We start from the raw sequence: 19,535 nt of genomic DNA, 5'->3' as shown, positions 1-19,535 counted from the left end.
GCCGACATTCTTTAAGATCCTTCCAACGTTTTTACCGAAGGAAGTAACTGTTCCGATCCTCGTTCTTCGACCGGGCCTAAAAACGTCCCAGCGTCATGACGTCCGTCGTCTGTGTGTCACGGTACATGATGACGAGTACTTATCAGTGGTCTACGTTTACTTCTACTATTGCTTTAGTTATTGTATACCACAGCTGTATTAGAACTCTCATTGCTACTGAAATATTATATATGATATAACATACCATAGTTTAGTGCTATTATTGTTATAGTAAGTATAAATGCATGCGAACTATATTATTGTAGTTGTAACGAACTACATTATGTACAGAAAAAGAAACGAAATTAAATTTAATTATATTTAATTATATTAGTAAGTGAAGTACAAGAAATTAATTTCGTGCATTTACGAATCTCTTACTAAAAGATAAACTCAAAATTTCATACTATGACGCGTTCCTGTGTTTCCATTCTTCGTGAAAATACAATCAAACTGAATATCATATTATTGCATATTCTCTCATATCATCGATGTGTACCATCCAGTGATGCAATATGGTGAAGCGATGTATAATCTTTTCTGATATCATTATTGCATATCCGTATTAAAATATATGGTTATATTCTTCTGCAAGTGCAATCAGTTCGTGGCTATAATTAGCAATGGCAATGTATATCCTTATTCGCTATATATATTTGCAGAAATATTTAATTGTCACATAGTATACTCTAACTTATTTTAAATATATATTTTTCCTTTCGTTGTGTGATTTTTATTTAGTATTTAAGCATTTTAGTTTTAGTATTTTTCCAGAGAAATGTATACATTTTACTTGCATTTAAATGTAGATCGTTCAAAACGCTCAGAAGCATAGATTTTCATGACCCAGTTACTCGGAAGCTTTCGTTTTATACTGTATTCTATAATTCTCTTATAACATAACTGTGGTGCTTCTGTCCTTTTTATTTATATTATCATTCCGTTTCTCTCCGTATTTGATATCTGCTCTACTTTCATCTTGTTCTTTATCAATCGAAACCCGGCCTTATTTTCCTCTATAATAAGCCATAGAGTATAATAAATACTAAGATTAACTTGACGTTTCAAGTTCCAATGTAGGGGTCGATCTCTGTGAAGCCACGTACAATGAATATTGTTATTTTATAAAAGATTCTTACAGCTTGTTATTATTAAATTTCAGTTGAAATTAAAATTAAAAAATTAAATTATACCTCAACAAAATGTATCTCCATTTAATTACTGAACAAACCGGAAAAAATAACGGAACTCTTATATCGAATATATTATAGTCTAAGGTAATATTTATTTGTTCTTTTGTTAGAATTCCAAATAGAAATATTCATATTCGTTGAAATATTCATGTAAGTTTCTTCATCATGTCTATAAACATGGTATTTGAACTGGAAACAGATATAATAAGTGTCAAAATTATAAATGGTACCACAAGTATAATAGTATAACATTTATCTTCGTTTGAAAATTTAATACCACTTCCATATGATTCGATTACGTATGAAACAATCTGAAGCTAATATGTCGTTGGTGGGAAGTAACGGTGCATCATATCCTCTTTATCCCGCCAACAAAAAATACAATCTGTCAACATTAACAGGTTCCTTTAACCTCTATGACTGCCATCTAGCTGTGGATAGGAATCAAGGATCAGGCTTGAGATAGTTGGAAACCGCCGAAGAAATTCTCGGCAAGTGACACAAGCGCACTCTAACTCAAAAATCACGCACAAGCTTATCGACATCTGAACTCGCGGTCTCGCGAGTTCAAAAGCAATAATATGTCCAAAGAGTAAGAATTTACTGAATCTACGTTAATAGAAATACATGTCGATGATTGCTGAGAATTGAAATAACGAAAAAATAATGCAATACAAAATTTAAAATTTGTACAAGGAACAAATTTTATATAAGTAAGTATAAACAAATAAATTATATATAATGTTTATATATATTACCGTCTTGTTGGCTGATCACTAGGGAATATTGTTACCAACACTCTTGAATTGTTGTTTCAAAAATTATAATGGAGCTTTATTTCTTTAACACGAACACTTAGATATTTAGCAACTCCTAAATCGATTGATATAACGCGTCAACTTTAAATTATGTATTGTTTCTAAGTACGAACAAAATAAAATATAACCTAATTACAGCATCTCCAAAATTGAAAGAAATCCAAATAAAAAAATATCTTTATGCAAAACAAACAAGAAATTAAGAACCTAACTAATTGAATTTATTGAGTCTATTACTTAAAGAACCTATTTATTTAAACTGTACTATCATTCAAAATAGTCAAAAATTTACCGTATCAACTAAACTTTTATTTTGCCAAAATATGGAAATGGCTTCTAGTGTTTCGTATAGGTTATCGCGCATGCGGAGTGTGTGAATATGTTGAGCATGCGCGTGACAATAGTGGAAATAATATGACGGCCAGGGTGCTCGTGATTTACCAGGGGAGCAGGAGAAAATTCGTGTTCCAGGGAGGCGCACGTGGGCGTAAACAAAAGTATGATTCTGCCTGGGGCACGGAATGTGCTGGACGCGGTGCTGGGTCCTGTACACCGGCTATGCCGTACGGCATTGAGTGTATACGTACATACGGCGTGGCATGGCGTATGGCCGTCCGCCCCGCGGCCGCCGCATTCCAACGGCTGCCCAAACCAAAACCTATATCACGTATACCTATCTCACTCCTCCCTCCTTCTCCCAGCCGTGTGCTTGCTCTTTTTCCCTGCTGTCCTACTCTTTACCCCCTCCGCCAGTTATTCTTTCCGCCCCCACCACTTCACCTCTTATTCGAACCCTCGCCGTGATCCTCTTCGCAGGAGAAACGCGGCTTTACATTGTCTCCCTCTCTGTCTCTCTCTGTCTTCCTTCACATCTGTTTCTATCTCCCTTCCTCCTCATGATATCACAACGACACTTGCCATGATCTCGCAACGAGCTTCTCGATCAGTTCGGTCGATCGTGTGTCGTTCGCCTCGCATATTTGGCAACCGAACGTACCACAAACGGTCAGTGCCCCTATTTTTTCGTAGGACATCGCGAAACCCCAATGACCTTTCTTAGAAGCGAGCTCCTCATTTGTCATTATTACTTTATACGTTCCTCCATTCCACTCTCTGTCCTATCGATCCAGCGACACACCGATCCCCCAGATGCATTCCTTCGTCGCGTATCATTGAGGACAGCGGCGTACCTTACCGGCCACTTGTAACAGTTCTTTTCATGATTTCTTTCGTGATGCTACAGTAGGATACACGTAAATGCTCCCCGCGGGATCGTAGATCATCACGATTTATGGGATCGTTATGAATCAGCAGATTCACGAATGCGGCCCAGAGCAAGTAAACGATCGATGATTTAATAAATCGCGGTAAAGGCATTCGTTCGGTGCCAACTAAAATTTATGATAGCTAACGCTGCGTTTACGATTGTTCAAGAAGCTTCAAACAAATACGTTTCGAAATTACAAATAATGTACACGGTTCGATGCATTAATTATACTTGTCATGTGCGACATGCACATGTCAGTCGCATGGATTATATGGCTACCGTGAGCAACATGTCTAATTCCTGTACGTATCATTTTGACGGGACGATTGATTTTTGGTTATGCATTCGACATTAGACAGGGAAAATTCGATCATGGACCCATATACGTGTCTCCGTATACGTCACTGAACAGGCGAAAGTCTGAGAAAGAGGATCACGATCTATCAGACGAGAGCTCTCGCGAGTGTGCAACCTACGCGGTAACCGGTTAGCTGTAAATCCTTTCAGAGGTCCAAATCGTTCTTTCACGAAGATTTATGTGGTACCGTATGATTCCCGAACGAATCAGAGTCGGTAGGTACTTGACTTTCTGTAAAGGGACAAAACTGAACACTGGAATCGTTTGTACTCTCATCGAAACGTCGTGTGTATTTGAAAAAAATTAATTTTCGGGAAAACCGGTTTCCGACAGTTAATAGGCGTTAGAATACGCAAACTTTCTGAATTGTCCCGTTTATAAAGTTTTTTAATTTTAAATAAAATTTTTAATGGTTATCGAATACCATTCATGTTACAAATATTATATCGTTTATTTACGATGATTATAGTACAATTTATATTATAGAATAAAACTATAAATTTATAGCGAATATATGGAATATAATTTACGAAACATAATTTTTTACACAATATCTTAGCAACTATTTTTTATATTATTATAAATGGAAGATAGTTTTAGAAACTTACCGAACTTTTTTTAGCGTATTGGTATGGATGAACATATGTATGTATTCAGTATGATGGACACTTCAGAAACACTTGATAAAATTATGAACAAAAACTTCGTTTTCGTTTAATGTTCATGTTGCATGAACATTTTTTGTTCGCACTACTCTATCAAAAGATACGTAAATAAGAAATATGTCGCGAAAATATACATAACCACGGCGAAACGTGCACCACGATGTTTCGCGAAACTGTAAACACATACGAAACTTTTTAAACTGTATCACGCAGCAATGATATGTCGAAATCAACAATAGCGCGAGGCCACGAGAATAAAACAGATTCACCTTGTTTCTTTTAAACCTTCGCGAGTAATATCTTCCATCTCATTAACGAGACAACATATCTGCACACGCGTCCGACCGAGTCGCCGCTTTTCGGCAGCTGTCAATTACTAGCAACACAGGCGCCGCGTTTGTGCAGCATCCCAGCAGAACCACTTTCGGTCCAGACTACAAAAAAACCTCTCATGTAAGAAACGAACGTGGAAGACGATATCTCTGCCATCTATCAATGCTTATGAGAACCAAAATCTCGTGATAGGTATTAATGTAGTTGAGATGTCTGCTAGAAATGTATATTTTAAATTTTAATATATGTTTTAATATTGAATAATAGTATTTGCATAAATCATGCAGAAGTTTAATATTAAATAATTTTTGTTTTGAAAACAATTTGTTATTTATTTCATCTTATAATAAATTATTCAAAAAATTGTATAAACTATCAACGTACATATTTTACTCGTTTTTTTTTATTAAAATACATTTCTGTATATTATTTGAATTTATACATAAATATATTTAAATTTAAAAAAAGATGATATTTTTATACAATTGATATTTTATACAATCAAATTAAATTTCATATTAATCTACATTAAGTTTTACTTTTCAAAATAGAATATCTCTAGATACGTTGAAAATACATTATTTGTAGTGTATTTCCTATCAAATTTGCGGAAGTGCTGATTATTTTATCTTGAATAGTTAACTTTGTGTATGTATATCGCAAATATCTGTATATATAATGCATATAGGTCTAGCTCGGTGTACATAGTGTACTATTGCATAGGTTCATCATAGGACTTTCAAACGAACGTTAGTGACAATATACGTATATGTTATCAATTATTGAGTCAGGTGTTAAATTGCGTAAAGAATCAACAAAAAATAATATCTGTAGAAAGAATAACTTTAAAAATTAAACAAGTATTAATCCTCAACATTAATAAATATGTAATGTTGGGCTGTTTCCATAAATGATCTGATATTTTAGTAACTTAGTAAAGGCGTACATAAAATAAGATTATATTTATTACATATTTTAAAATAACTATAAATATAATTTCATTATTTGCAATGTTTCTATAGAGATATGTATAAAGCTTAGTAGACTTTATAACAGTTATTACATTTGTTTCATAAAATAGTTTGTTAATTATATTTAAATATAAAAGCATATTTGTACATATATTAAATTATAGTACAATATAATTAGTCATGTATATAAAAGAATTAGTAGAACTATATAAAAGAAACCGAGAAATAAATATATAAGTATTATTTAATGATCAACACATAAAAATACTCTGAAATTAGCAACTTGTGTACTAGTTCATGTATCGAAGAGATGCACAGAGAATAGAAACAACTTCACACGAGTTCGACCAATGATACAAGTCAGCAAGTGATCTGAAGCGGACTGCATCCGTGGACAGTTAAAGGGGTGTGCGCCCCAGTTACGTGGATATAGTTGTGATTATTATATTTGACAATAAACTTTAATTTATACTATATGAATTGGAAATAATACGTTATCAATATGGGTGAGTTGTGTAATAATTCACGAAGGTACATGTTTCCGAAATTTCACTGTTTCTATTGAGTGAATATAAATTTGATCGGTGGACAATTCGTGGAGATTTTTTGGGTTACATTTGTATATAATTTCGACACTTTTGTCTTTTTAGGAGGATTACTCAGTTATTTTCGTAATTTACTTGGCAGCCGGGAAATGCGAATTTTAATTTTAGGCTTGGATGGAGCCGGGAAAACCACGATCCTGTACAGGTGTGCTTCACATTGACAAGCTTGACTACATTTCATTTGACAGTTTATGTTCTAGCATATACACATTATCAACTTGGTATCATATTGTAATTAACTATTTTTTGGTACTTATTCACGTAAATGAACCATATATTTTATATTTCAATGTTTGTAACCAATAATGTTTATAACCACAAATTTAATACGCATCTATATGATATGAACATGACATAGTATATATGTAACTAGTTATTTTCAATCTTGTATTTATTAGATTGCAGGTTGGTGAAGTGGTTACAACAATACCTACTATAGGATTTAATGTAGAACAGGTCACATATAAAAATTTAAAATTTCAAGTATGGGATTTAGGAGGTCAAACTAGTATACGGTAAATAGATTCAAAGTAATATATATCTTGTTTAGTTTTACTTTGTTTAAAGTTTACAAGTAATATAGTGCATGTAAAATGATGTAATTATATTAAAATTTACAGGCCATATTGGAGGTGTTATTATTCAAATACAGATGCAATAATTTATGTTGTGGATTCGGCAGACAAGGATAGGATAGGCATATCAAAAGATGAATTAATCTATATGTTAAGAGTAAGTATTCTTTGTTATTAACAGAGATTATTATTAAGTATTTAAAAAAATATGAAGTTATTTATCTAAATATTATGTTCTGTAAAATATTAACAATGTATAAACGTTACAATTTAATATAAGATGTTTTCAACATACAGAGTATATTTTGCAATTTTGCATTTTTAAAATCATGAAATATTATTAATACTGTAGGAAGAAGAATTGCAAGGTGCCATTTTAGTGGTCCTGGCAAATAAACAAGACATGGCAGGGTGTTTAAGTGTCGCAGAGGTACATCAGGCACTTGGATTAGATGCTCTTAAAAACAGAACATTCCAAATCTTCAAAACATCTGCAACAAAAGGTGAAGGACTTGATCAAGCAATGGACTGGTTGTCAAATGCACTGCAAAGTAGAAAATGATTAACATTATTAAAAAACTTTTTTTACCCAAGCCTTACTAAAAAGACTAGTCATATGACAGTCAAATTGAAGGACCCATGCAGAGCTGGGCACATCATTATGTTTATTTATTATAATTATATTTTAAATAGCCTTACAAATTTCATCGAAAAACTACTCTATGATTTATTACCATTTTCATAATATGAAGCAAGGAATAAAAACAAACCAAAAATTTTATCTTTCTATACAACTTAAAATAAAATATACATAGAGATTTGTTTAATTTAAATATTTTTTTCCGCATCATCATCGGATAGTTTTATCGTTATTACACTATGCATATTTTATTATCTGATAATTACACAAAAATCTTTGGATAAACGATTTTTGTTATTTTATGGAGCAATATAAAATTTATCGACTTTTAATAAATTTTTCAAAAAATAACAAATTTATTATTATATTGGCAACGAAAAGTGTAATGTATATTGATATAAATATACCATTTTTATCATATTAATCAAAAAGGTCATTTATAAATATTGCAGTCAAATTGAAAATCGTTTAAGATGTCAACATTTTGACGTACTGTGTGAATAGTTATGTAAATATGTGTAACTGGTTTAATTTCATCTATATAATGCTAAGATACACGTGAAAAACGTTCTTTTCTATAAAAAAGAAAACATGATACAAAAAGAAGAAAATCTGATTTAGAAATACAGCACAATATCTTGAACAGTGTTTATAAATGTATTAAACAAAATTGGAAAAATATAATACTGCCATATAAAAGTAAAATTGGTATTATAATATGGTAATATTTGAATTTAACATTTGACAAAAATAAAATACATCTCGTTAATTTTTATTTAATAGTGAATTATTTAATTTTAATACCAAATAGTACTAAATAATAATTAAGTACATTGTTCAAACAAACGTTTTGAGTAATGTACTAAGATTTGATAATTAATTTATGTATTTAAAATCTTTATAAATACTATTTCATAATAAATATTCCACAAATATTAATTGCATTTTAATTAGTTATTTTAATTAATAAAATCGATTTAAATAATTCTCAAATTTTTTGGATAGAACACGTATTTATATACATGTAAAAAGTTTTTCTATTTATATACCATCATTAAAAAAATGATTACTATATTAGATTGTTATCAGAATTTATAAATATTTGATATATAATTTGTAAAACAAACTTGCAAAAGGGATTAAATATTTTATGTCAATTCTATAAGTTTTGTGATTTATTTTAATTTAATTTTGTTTCAATAACTTGCATTATCTATTTCTACTTTAACAAATATTAATGTACTTAAAATTATGTTTATCAAATTAGCATATGTAAATAAAACGGATTTTTGTTGCATGCAATAGTAACAACTATAAACATACCTGTTATACTATTCAGTCTAACTTCACCATGCTGGAATTCCAAACCTTTCAATTCGTTTAATCTGAGTGTCTAATTCCACTTGAATCTTTTTTCTCATATAGAATATTGGGCAATCACGACTGAAAAAATATAATATTAGATTTAATATTGTAATAAACTAATATAATTTATGAAAAATGTAAAGTCAATAACATAACGAACTTTGTACATATTACTTCTTGATGAAGACTTCCTTGACATCTTTGGCACTCTGTCCATAATCTACAAAATTTTTCTTCCAGTTTTCTACCTAAATACAATTCATTTTGATAGAATTCTGCTTCATTTGGCTCACAATGTATACATACTGCCATCTTTTCCCTTTCTGGTGTTAAAACGGCTTTACAACCTAAGCATATTTCCTTTTTACGTGTAAATGCGGACAAAGCACCAACTTTCGATGTAACAATTGATTTTGTGCGTGTATGATCTCCTTTTAATAAAAGTGATTCAGCCTTGTCACCAAGAATTGGCTCAAAAATACGTACTAATGGTTTGGCTAACTGATTCTCTAAGTAATAATTTGTATCTATTGGAATATTGTTTTCTAAAACATAGATTGGATCTTCTGCCTTTTGATAAGCGGGCATACCTCTGCCCGCTAGTATAAAAACATATGGAACTCTGTCACCAAGTTTTGGGGCATTTCCAGCATCTCGCTTTTTCATTTTTGCTGCTAATTCAACATGTGCTTGTTTAGCTGCATAATCAGTCTTAGTTAATTCTTTTGTAACTACTAACTGCGAAATATCAATACGATTACACAAAAGATCACTTATAATCTCCTTGGCATAATTTAGAGCATCATTGGGATTTCTACAAGAAAAACAAAAAACAAAAAAGAAAAGAGAAAAAGCAGTAAATTAAAGAATTTTGTTTTATTATATAAGTGCATTATTCAGTTACCTGTCAATGAGTAATTTTTGTAAACAGGTATTCATCATGTTTGCTACCAGTGGACAATTATCTCTTCGTACAGTTTCCAGACCTTTACAGTCCATTTTATCGTATTTATCTGGTCGAGTAAAGTATAGACCAGCGTATCGTTTTTTGTTAATTAATAAATACGGAAAATATACTTTTTCAAATTCTAATTTTATTGGTTTTAAAAATTTTGAAGATACATATTCTGCTGCTTCTCTACCAAGTTCCATGGCTTCTTCAACTGTTTTTACACCAAATTTAACCATTACAGAATCAGTGTCACCATATATGACTACTGCATCATTTTTATACCCTTTAGAAACACAGAACTGCTGTTCCACTTCATGCTTTGTTTGTTCTATCATACTACGCCCATATGCAGTGACACTCTAAAAATTAAATTGTTTTGTTATTATATAATTACTAAGTTTTTTCTTTTTAAGAAATTGAAATATTAAAATCTTACACCAGAAATCTCCAAACAAGGCAATTTTCCCATTTGTGCACCAGTGAAACCATAAACTGAATTGGCTGACACTTTTAAAGCATATTGTCTACCATCCAAAACTTTTTGTTTCAATGGATCAGTCTCTTTCTTCAATTCTGCTTTTGCTGCCTTTCTAGCTGACAAGAGACTCTCTAAAATTTCTGGAAGAATTCCTTTTCTAACAGAAGCTTTGATAAATTTTGATTCAATTGGAGTTATAGTCACATTGTCTTTATCAACCTTGTATTTAATTTGTTTGTCCTGCTTTAACAATGTACTATAACACAAGTTGTGAGCCATGATAATACTTGGATACAGAGAATTGAAATCTAAAGTTGCAATAGGATCATTATAATAGCCGCGTTTTGGTTCTATAACCGTTGCACCTTCAAATTGTTCGTCACTAGCTTGCCCATGATGAACTGGCATTACATAGTCTTTTTCTCGAATCTGAAATTAACATATTTATACTAGAGATTTATAATTGATAACAATTTATAATAATCAATAACAGACTTATTATTGTTATCAACCTTTCTTAATAATTGTGAAACGACTTTTATTTGTTGTCCCCGAGTTAACAAACAAGATATAGAAACTCCAGTGACTCTTGCCATTTCCATGTAGATGAAAATACACATTAATTTATCTAACAATCTAAGTGGCAAGTATGCATCTTTTAAACAGTAAACCGCCAGCCGTCGACGTGTTTGTGCATCCCCATTTTGTAAGTCTGTAATAATACTGTGATGGACATCTTCTTTCTGTTCTTGTAGAAAATGATAAGAGACAGCATTTAAAGTATAAGATCTCAACTTATAATCTCGGACCAGTACCTAAATATAAATATAAATTTATTGTTACATGCAATTTTATAGTTTATAATAATTTTAACTTTTTACCAGTAACAGATCAAATGGAACTCGTCCTTCGAAATTAATAGATTTATTTTCACGTCGACCCATTTGTTTATTCTGAAGTACTTTAACTTTAATTACGGATTTTATATTTTTTATTCGTCCAAGAAAACAAAAATCTTTTACGTTAAGATGCTTTGCCCGATTAATCAGATAAGGAAAATCAAAATTATTTATGTTATATCCTGTAAAAATATCGGGGTCTAACTGTCTGACAAAGTCAGCCCATTTCTAAAAGAAAAAAGAAAATAAAATAGAATTAAAATATATTGGTTGAGTTTCAATATAATTAATTTAAAATTAGATTTAGAATACACTCATACATCCAACATTTTATGTTCTTTATCAAAACTTAAAACTTGAGAACCAACAATTGGTGCACATGTATCAAGGGTAAAAATATTTCGCAGAAATGGGTCTGGATCTCCTTGTCTTATAACCATATTAGCAATTTGTATAATCGGATCATGATTTGGTTCAGGAAAAATACCTATATTTATAATAAAATATGATATGAATTTGTCATATAATATAATCATCAAAAGAAAAATGTTCTACCAATATATAGAAAAATAGACTTAAAGGAAAAGAAAATTTTACCTTTGCGACCCGCGCATTCAATATCAAAGCTAAGAATTCTAAATGGTGCAATTTTTGACCATTCTCCTTCTGGGGCATGTGCAATGAAAGCATCCCATGCAATATCCACTTCCAATTGACACCTTGTAGTCAGTTGTAAATTATGTCCATAATGTTGGCGAAGTTTCCATGTTTTTGGTGGTAATTCAATCCATGAACATCCAACTACTGATGTGTCAACCATAAATCTTAAATAAATAATTAACTAATTAGTAAAAACAGAAATTACGAAGATAAATTCATTTTGTATATCTATTTGATTTGTGATATTTACCTAATATCAAAATCAATATTGCTTTCAAAAGCAGTGTACTTATGATCAAATTCAGATAAAAGAGTTTCACTTTCTACCACTTTCTTACAAAGTGATACTAATCTGGGAAGTGCTACTGTGATTTTTAAAAATAATGATTTCTCACATCCTGCATAGCCATACATGCTTTGCTTATACACTCGTTCCACAGCTAGCACAGCCACTTGAACATTTTCTGGATTTGATCTCATTTCTTTTAACATAGTTTTATTTAAAGTTTCCTAAATATTTTAGGATAATAAAATGATGTGATACATTTGTTTGAATTATACTATTAATTTTCAGAATTATATACCTTAAATAATCTACAATGATGTTCATTAAAATTTTGTGGTGCTGTAACATATAAATAAGGACTAAATCCGTGAATATGACAACAAACTGAATTTCCTAATTCTGTAACGCCAAACATTCTCATTATTGGTACAGGAGCTATATTACTGCCTGGCATTCCATGTAATGGTGTGCCTTAAAAAGGAACTTGACATTAATTTTAACTATTAAGATAAAATTTGTTTATCTTGGTATTTATAGCACTACTCACCATTATAGTGGTCAATATCTATTTGTTGAAAAATTAATGCATCCTTTAGTGGATTCAATTGTGGAGGTTGAGGTCTGCTCCATTTTAATGATGTATTTTCTTGTTCAGGTCCCTGATAATAAAAATATTTTATAATTATGTTAAGTAATACATATAATACATACAAAAATATATATAACTTATGGGAGAAGTAGTTAGCATTTACAAATTAAAAGCAACATCAAGCAAAACAATTGTTTTAACATTACATAAATTGTAACAAGTAAAATATATCATATATTATTATGCAAATGAAACAAAATATGAGTTATTATATGCACGAGAAAATAGACACATAAATAAAAATTAGAGATTAATAATGTTTATAATATGATTCTAATAATTTGATGCATTTAACAAATGTAATAAGTAGACCAATGCATATTGTTATGAATATCTTTCTGTTATACAGATTAACTCACTGCCTCTGATTTATTTAATTGTACATCAGTTGGCTAAAATAATAAAATATTAATTAAATTGTATATATAAAACTATAGTAATATGAGTTAAATAAATATTACTTTTAAATAGTTTCATATTATAACTTGTTAAATAATAAATATAATAAATTATAAAACTTTATTTAATGTTTATATACCTCTCCTATAATTTGTAACATATCTCCAAATTCCTCATCCATTTCATCCATAATAGCTAATTCAGCCTCAAAAGAACCAGGATAATCATTTTTATTTTCATCTCTGTCAATAAATAAAGAAATTAAAAGAAGATACATAAAAAAAATTATTACTAATACAAGAACAATTAAAGAATACAGAGCAATAAAGACGCAATAAAAAATTCATATAAAAAATCATTTAATAAAAATTGTTATTTCATCTGTAGTAATTGTCACAATAAAAATTATCGTATTGAATTTATTTAATTGCAGACTTTGTTTTATACTTTAAATGAAGTTAAAATGAAATAGGTTAAAATGAAATGAGGTTAAAATAAGTTTGTTAACAAATGTTGCTAATAAGTACCGCTGTTTTGCCCTTTTTGCAACGGGTGGTCCTAAAAATTGTTTCTTGCTCATCTTGTCTTATTGTATTTTAAATGACAGAATTATTAAATACTTATCTTGGTCATGAACATTAACAGTTGTATACACAGAAAACGCGCGAAAAGGTTTTTATATCTAGCTACTTCCATTCTAAATACTGAGATTACAGAATGTGTAACATTGTAAAATAAATAACTAGAGGTATTTTTACAAAAATCTGGATTTAAATCTAAATTGTTAAATTACTGGAAATAAACATATTGTTTAAATATTCTTGCTATTAATTGTTAATTCTTAAACTAAAAAAATAAAAATGTTTTATTTTCATTAAGCGTTACCATGAAAATGGAAAAAATCACAATTAATATATTTTAGGAAAATATTTCAGAGGGGCAAACAAAACTGTGCACGTTGCATTCTCTATATAATCATTTAAAAAGGTATCTATAAAATACAATATTTGTGAAAATATAAAATTGCATTAAGTATAAAGTTCAACTTTATTAATTGCGTTACATTTTGAATAGAATGTAATTCTTAATTTAGATAATAATTATCTATTTATATAATAATACTTTTATTATTTTCTAATCATTTTTACTCATTTATTATATTAGCAGTATTAGGGTTATATTATATCCATGAATTGGAACAAATTTTTTACTGGTACACCAGATCATGGGGATCACGGAAATGTAGATGAAACGGAAACGGAGGATGATGAAGACATTACTGACAGTAACGGAACCGTTTCAACAGATAAAAAATCACATTTTCTGGGAATATCTTTCTATAAATTTTCGCATAATAATTTATCACATCGATGCATTAAACTAATATTTTTAATGATCAATACTGCGACGTTTGTTAGTTTATTAGAACAACATAATTAGGAGTAAATTATCATCACGTTGTAAATAAAATAATATAAATGTTTTTAAGAAATAGTTAAAGCTTGCAGGCATCATTGGCATTGTAACTTCGATATGGATCCTCACTGACAATAGAATAATGTCGAGATTAATTGATCAACGCTTTTTTATTACATCTCTATTATTTGTCAGTATAATTGCTTCACTAGTATCGTTACTGGGAATTCTTGGTTTACTCCGAAAAAAGAGAAAATTCTTAAATATTGTAAGTTGCACTTTTATATTATGAATGAACTAGTAATTAAATAAGCAATACTAGTTTGTAGTATATTTGCGGTAACAGAAAATTGTTGAAAAATATTTAATTATAAGGAAATATAAAATGCTTTGTTTTTTATATTTTTTATATATTTATTACCTATGCTAGGTGATATCTATGTTAATAAAAATAGTATGAAATTACAAAATATTAAAAAACTATTTCTTTGCAGTATGCATTGTGTTACTTGTTATTTCTCTGCATCATATATATCTGTGCTATAATGAGTTTCTGGATCTTCGAAGAAATCATAAAGAAAATTCAAAACGACATGAGCGCCTCCATTGAAGGATATTATTCTTCATCTTTGAGCAGAGAAGCTTGGGATAATACTCATATTTATGTAAGATATTAATTTTTGTGTACTTATCTTGTTTTCTCACTTTTCTGTCGAAAACTAACGATTAAAGTCTGTATTTTAGCTGAAATGCTGTGGAATAAAATCCGCAAATGACTGGGCGAAATATCACGTTGACATTCCAAGAAGTTGTTGCTCAAAATCCATCGAAGAAGTAAATCTTTTCAACGTAATAATTAATAAATGGGATAAATTATATTAATATCGATCTTAGTTTAGAAAAAGACGTTTCTGCAAAATATAGAGTTTTTAAAATTATTGGATCCAAAAAATATTAACAAATAAGATTTTTCATATTATATAATAATATAGTTTATCTTCTTCACTTTTCGAAAAGCTAAATGATATATTACATAAAATTATTAAAAGACCGTAAAAGGTAGTCAGGTGATCTTGAAACTATTTTGTATTATCATTGAATATTTTTTAATCTTGTGTTATCTACAAAATATCTATTTGCCTTATTGTAAAATTTTGTTAACAGAAGTTTGGTACGTAATACATTTCTACTTTCTCATCCATATTCACTTTACAACAAAACTCAAAAATTGTTTATAGTGTCTACAAATGACAGAAGCTGTAGCTTACAAAGCAGGATGCCTGAAGAACGCTGTACTACTAATGAAGTCTTATATGCACACGATGAGTTTGTCCGTGCTGTCGATCTTTGTAATAATAGTGAGTCGAATATTTCCTTACGTTAATATATAGAATTTATTAAAATATGTGGATATGAATTTAGGGATAAATTTTCTACATAAAAATTATTAAAACAATTCTTATAAACATTTCTACATGCACTAAATAATTCATTTTTTAGTAACATATTAAGATTGACTAGACTATACTAATAACGAGCAATACTGAGTATTGGCGTAGAAATAGAATTAACGTGGATCATTAATACAAGACAAAAAAAATACTGACTAATGTATCTTACTACACAGTCAAGTATATGCCGTTCAAAATTTAAAAATAGGGATTTCGGCAGTATCAAAGGAGCAAACAAATTACGTTCCTTGTTCCTATTTAGTTCCGCTAGCTATTTTCTTCTTCTTACACAGTATACGTTATCAACAAATAGCAAGTCCCTTTTTTTCAATTTTTATTTTCTGCTTAAGATAATTTAACACATATGTTTACACATAAAGTCCGCAGAAACTACGACAGTTCCTGGTAATTTGTAATAATTTGTAAACTTGTGCATACACGAAAGTATCTGTAACTAAAAACAATCAAACGGAGTAACTATTTATATAAATTTTTATCATTTCTGTACATCGAATTTACCTCCGAGCCCACATATTTTAATACCGAGACCACGATAAGATCAAAATCGTCTAATTCACCTTTCATTTCAGTTAGCCAGTTTTCTTTTGGTACTCTGCATACTTGCCAGAATGAAGAGACAGTGACGGATGTTGATTAATAAGCTGGTCAATCTAAACCAAAACATCAAGAGAACATGAGAAATGATTAAATTTTATACGGAATGAGGCGAAGGTGAACGAGGACCAGTGAGATGAGAGAATGACAAACTCGCTATGAAACGTTTTCCCGCTTTTATTATCATATATAGATCATATATTTTCTGAAAACACTTAATATATTGTACTTATGATAGTAATATTGTAATTGTTACTGGACATGCTGGTTGGGTTTTCGCGACACATGTGTACGACAGCGGGATTTGTTTCGAAAAACTTCCCTTTCTCGTCTCTCTAACAAATAAATCCATCAGTCGATGGATGGCAGTTTCATTGAGGGCTTTTTTTCCATCATGTGATACGGCTAGATAATACGATTATAAAAATTCTGTCTGACCATCGTTCGCTTTCATCCCCGAAAATGGACCTTTGTTGCGTGCCGAATTTACTGAGTTTCATGAAATTGATCGTAATAGTAATAATAATAGTGGGTAGAGTTCCGACGAGGGTAATCTCATTGTTATATTATGCGACGCGAAATATTGACATTGTAATAATTCGTCGAACGCGACACAGAGAATTTTTTTGTCTGTATTTCTCCCATCGTCGCTGGGTTACGCGAGCTGCACCTGTGCTTCGCACCTTCTTTTTGTCCCATGAGTGTCTCGACGACATCTATCTTCGTTACCATGTACAGTAGTCCCCGGATAAGTGTCCACTTTTCCTCGGATAAACGCCCATTAGTCGTGCCTCCCGCTTCTTATTAATCGAAACAAGTATGTAGCAGTTTCTCCAATTACTATGTTTCTTCCCGGAGTGCCGATGATTCACGATAGCAAATACTAAAATTTTCACGAAAATTTTATATTCCTCTGAATCGAGCAACCAATGTAAGAGAGAATGCAAGCAGTAAGAATTTTGTATCAGCGTTTACTATTCTTCTATACTTAATTAAACATTACAATGTGACTTTTGAAACTTGTAAACTTTATTTGCAATTTTTTTCGGAATTTTAAAACTTTTTCGTTTTCATTTTTAGATTCGATTCTCGGACGCTTAACCGGTTTACTGTATACATATACATATAATACCTATGGACCTTTGCATGTATCCGTATACGTGTTGCATGCACGCGTGTTAGAGACACGCGCCAGTCTGATGTGTGTGTGAACGTGTACAGAGAGACATTGATCATAGAGGACAGGGCTGTGGGCGCAGTTTCCAGGCAAGTTCCATCCAATTACAGATATATTATATCATAGCAAACATCGTGACTATTTACAATAAATACAGTCGATTAGATTATATAAATAAAATATATCGTATCGTTAGTTTAGGTTTACAGCAACACGTGACAGTAAACAATTAGATCAGCGGCGAAGTAGCATAATCTACTTAGGGTAGTGGTCGTAGTAGCTGTAGCATGACTGACTGCACATTCATTCGATCTCTTTTTCTCCTTTGTTCTTTCTCTCTTCTTCTCTTACACGTTTGTCTCACGCACCCACTCTTCCTTTCTCACTATCCATATCTCTTTCACTCTTTTTCTTTCTCGCGCTCTACCTTTCTTTTCTTCTCTCCACAGATTATTCTCGTCTTCTACCTTGTGCTCAAACTTCTGTACTATTCTCGATCTCGATTCGTTCCCCTTGGTATATTTCATGGACGAAGCTCGCTTCGCCAGAATCGAGTACACCATACGTGGTCCGACGGATTCAGCTAGCTCGGCCATAACTATTTTAATAACGACATCTCGCGTTCTTTTCCCGTACAATCCGTGTGTCTTTGCGTCATAGTGATAATTAATGCGATAATAGTAATAATGACGATCATATCTCGTTCGAGCTTTCTCTACCCCGTTAATTCCAGAAGTATTTATATTTATATATTTATACGTATATTTATATATTTATATTTATATTCGTATTTATAAGTATGCTCGCGTGTTAACCCCACGGTTAAAAACTTCCGGGGAACGTGTTCGTTACCATTTTTTTTTTTTCTTTTTTTTCTTATAGAAAGTTTTAGCGAAACGAGACGAAACTTCATGGAAGTTAAAAGAGCAAATCTGTTCACTTGTTTCTTTTTTTTTTCTTTTTTCATTTCGTTCCTTTCTTTTTTCTCTTTTAGCGCTAATTAGATACTCGAACAGTATAATTGGGACAAAATGGTTCTCGCGACCCTGCACGTTGAATCCGCCTTTTAAAACGCTGATCAACTCGCGCCGACCTGATCCGCTTTAATAATTTGACACTCGATACTTCATTTTTTTTCTTTAGTCGTTTTAAAAAATAGTCGATTCTTTGAACGCCATTGCCGATTCAACGGTTATACACGATATATATGGATTACACGAATAAACTTGAGTTCGAGGGTGGGGGGAACCGGAGGAGTGAGGTGAAGATTAAGTAGGGAGTGTTTAGAAGTCCACGAATTAAGGCTGTGGTTCGATTACTAATGATTTTGAAGTCCTTCATTGTGTGAATGCAACTCGTTCTTCTGTCACATGGTATAAGTATAATATTGGCAGCATAAGTTCGGCAGAAAGTGACGGAAGAACGAAAGGACATGATAATTGCAGGTTGTGTATGATTTTGAACGCGCAAACAAGATTTTAAACGTATTCAAACAATCGCATTTAAAAAAAAAGAAAAAAGAAATCCATCTTGAATCTTGTCAGATCATAAGAATTCGCTTGGGCCACAGACTTAGGGTAATTTTTGGTGTTCAATGCAGCTCTAAACACTCACTCAAGTCAAAAATACGTTTACGAAGCTTTCCTATATACTCTCTTCTTTCTTCTTTCACTTTGTTTCTCACTCTCTTTCTCTCTCTCTCTTTCTCTCCCTCTCTATCTTTC

The 19,535-nt window shown here is 31.0% G+C and overlaps 3 protein-coding genes and 1 long non-coding RNA gene across 4 annotated transcripts; 2 read left to right on the top strand and 2 right to left on the bottom strand.

Annotated features, from left to right (window-relative positions):
• The first annotated feature begins 5,988 nt into the window (after window positions 1-5,988).
• Arl1 (ADP ribosylation factor-like 1) lies at window positions 5,989-7,585 on the top strand. Its single transcript, XM_017910652.1, has 5 exons — window positions 5,989-6,150; window positions 6,295-6,394; window positions 6,648-6,764; window positions 6,870-6,981; window positions 7,177-7,585. Exons 1-5 carry the CDS (start codon window positions 6,147-6,149, stop codon window positions 7,384-7,386), a joined length of 543 nt encoding a protein of 180 aa, XP_017766141.1. The 5' UTR covers window positions 5,989-6,146; the 3' UTR covers window positions 7,387-7,585.
• PolD1 (DNA polymerase delta 1, catalytic subunit) lies at window positions 7,247-13,794 on the bottom strand. The gene is made up of 15 exons (XM_017910650.1): window positions 13,680-13,794; window positions 13,292-13,394; window positions 13,113-13,145; window positions 12,652-12,763; window positions 12,403-12,575; window positions 12,069-12,328; window positions 11,756-11,982; window positions 11,479-11,645; window positions 11,141-11,386; window positions 10,772-11,074; window positions 10,218-10,688; window positions 9,734-10,140; window positions 8,990-9,643; window positions 8,788-8,907; window positions 7,247-7,315 (listed from the first exon to the last, which is right to left on the bottom strand). Exons 1-14 carry the CDS (start codon window positions 13,730-13,732, stop codon window positions 8,811-8,813), a joined length of 3,306 nt encoding a protein of 1,101 aa, XP_017766139.1. The 5' UTR covers window positions 13,733-13,794; the 3' UTR covers window positions 7,247-7,315; window positions 8,788-8,810.
• Window positions 13,795-14,340: 546 nt separating this feature from the next.
• LOC108555126 (leukocyte surface antigen CD53) lies at window positions 14,341-16,663 on the top strand. The gene is made up of 6 exons (XM_017910651.1): window positions 14,341-14,565; window positions 14,654-14,836; window positions 15,063-15,233; window positions 15,313-15,402; window positions 15,807-15,926; window positions 16,610-16,663. Exons 1-6 carry the CDS (start codon window positions 14,341-14,343, stop codon window positions 16,661-16,663), a joined length of 843 nt encoding a protein of 280 aa, XP_017766140.1.
• On the bottom strand, window positions 16,556-18,538 carry LOC108555129 (uncharacterized). The gene is made up of 3 exons (XR_001890752.1): window positions 17,775-18,538; window positions 17,318-17,517; window positions 16,556-16,690 (listed from the first exon to the last, which is right to left on the bottom strand). It is a non-coding gene; the product is annotated as an uncharacterized LOC108555129 (long non-coding RNA).
• Window positions 18,539-19,535: the final 997 nt, after the last annotated feature.

The sequence above is a fragment of the Eufriesea mexicana genome, unplaced genomic scaffold (genome assembly GCF_001483705.2).
Source record: "Eufriesea mexicana isolate 0111107269 unplaced genomic scaffold, ASM148370v2 scaffold76, whole genome shotgun sequence".
Taxonomy (NCBI): Eukaryota; Metazoa; Arthropoda; class Insecta; order Hymenoptera; family Apidae; genus Eufriesea; species Eufriesea mexicana.
Note: the sequence above shows the minus strand (reverse complement) of the source record. Positions and strands in the feature narration are given on the sequence as shown.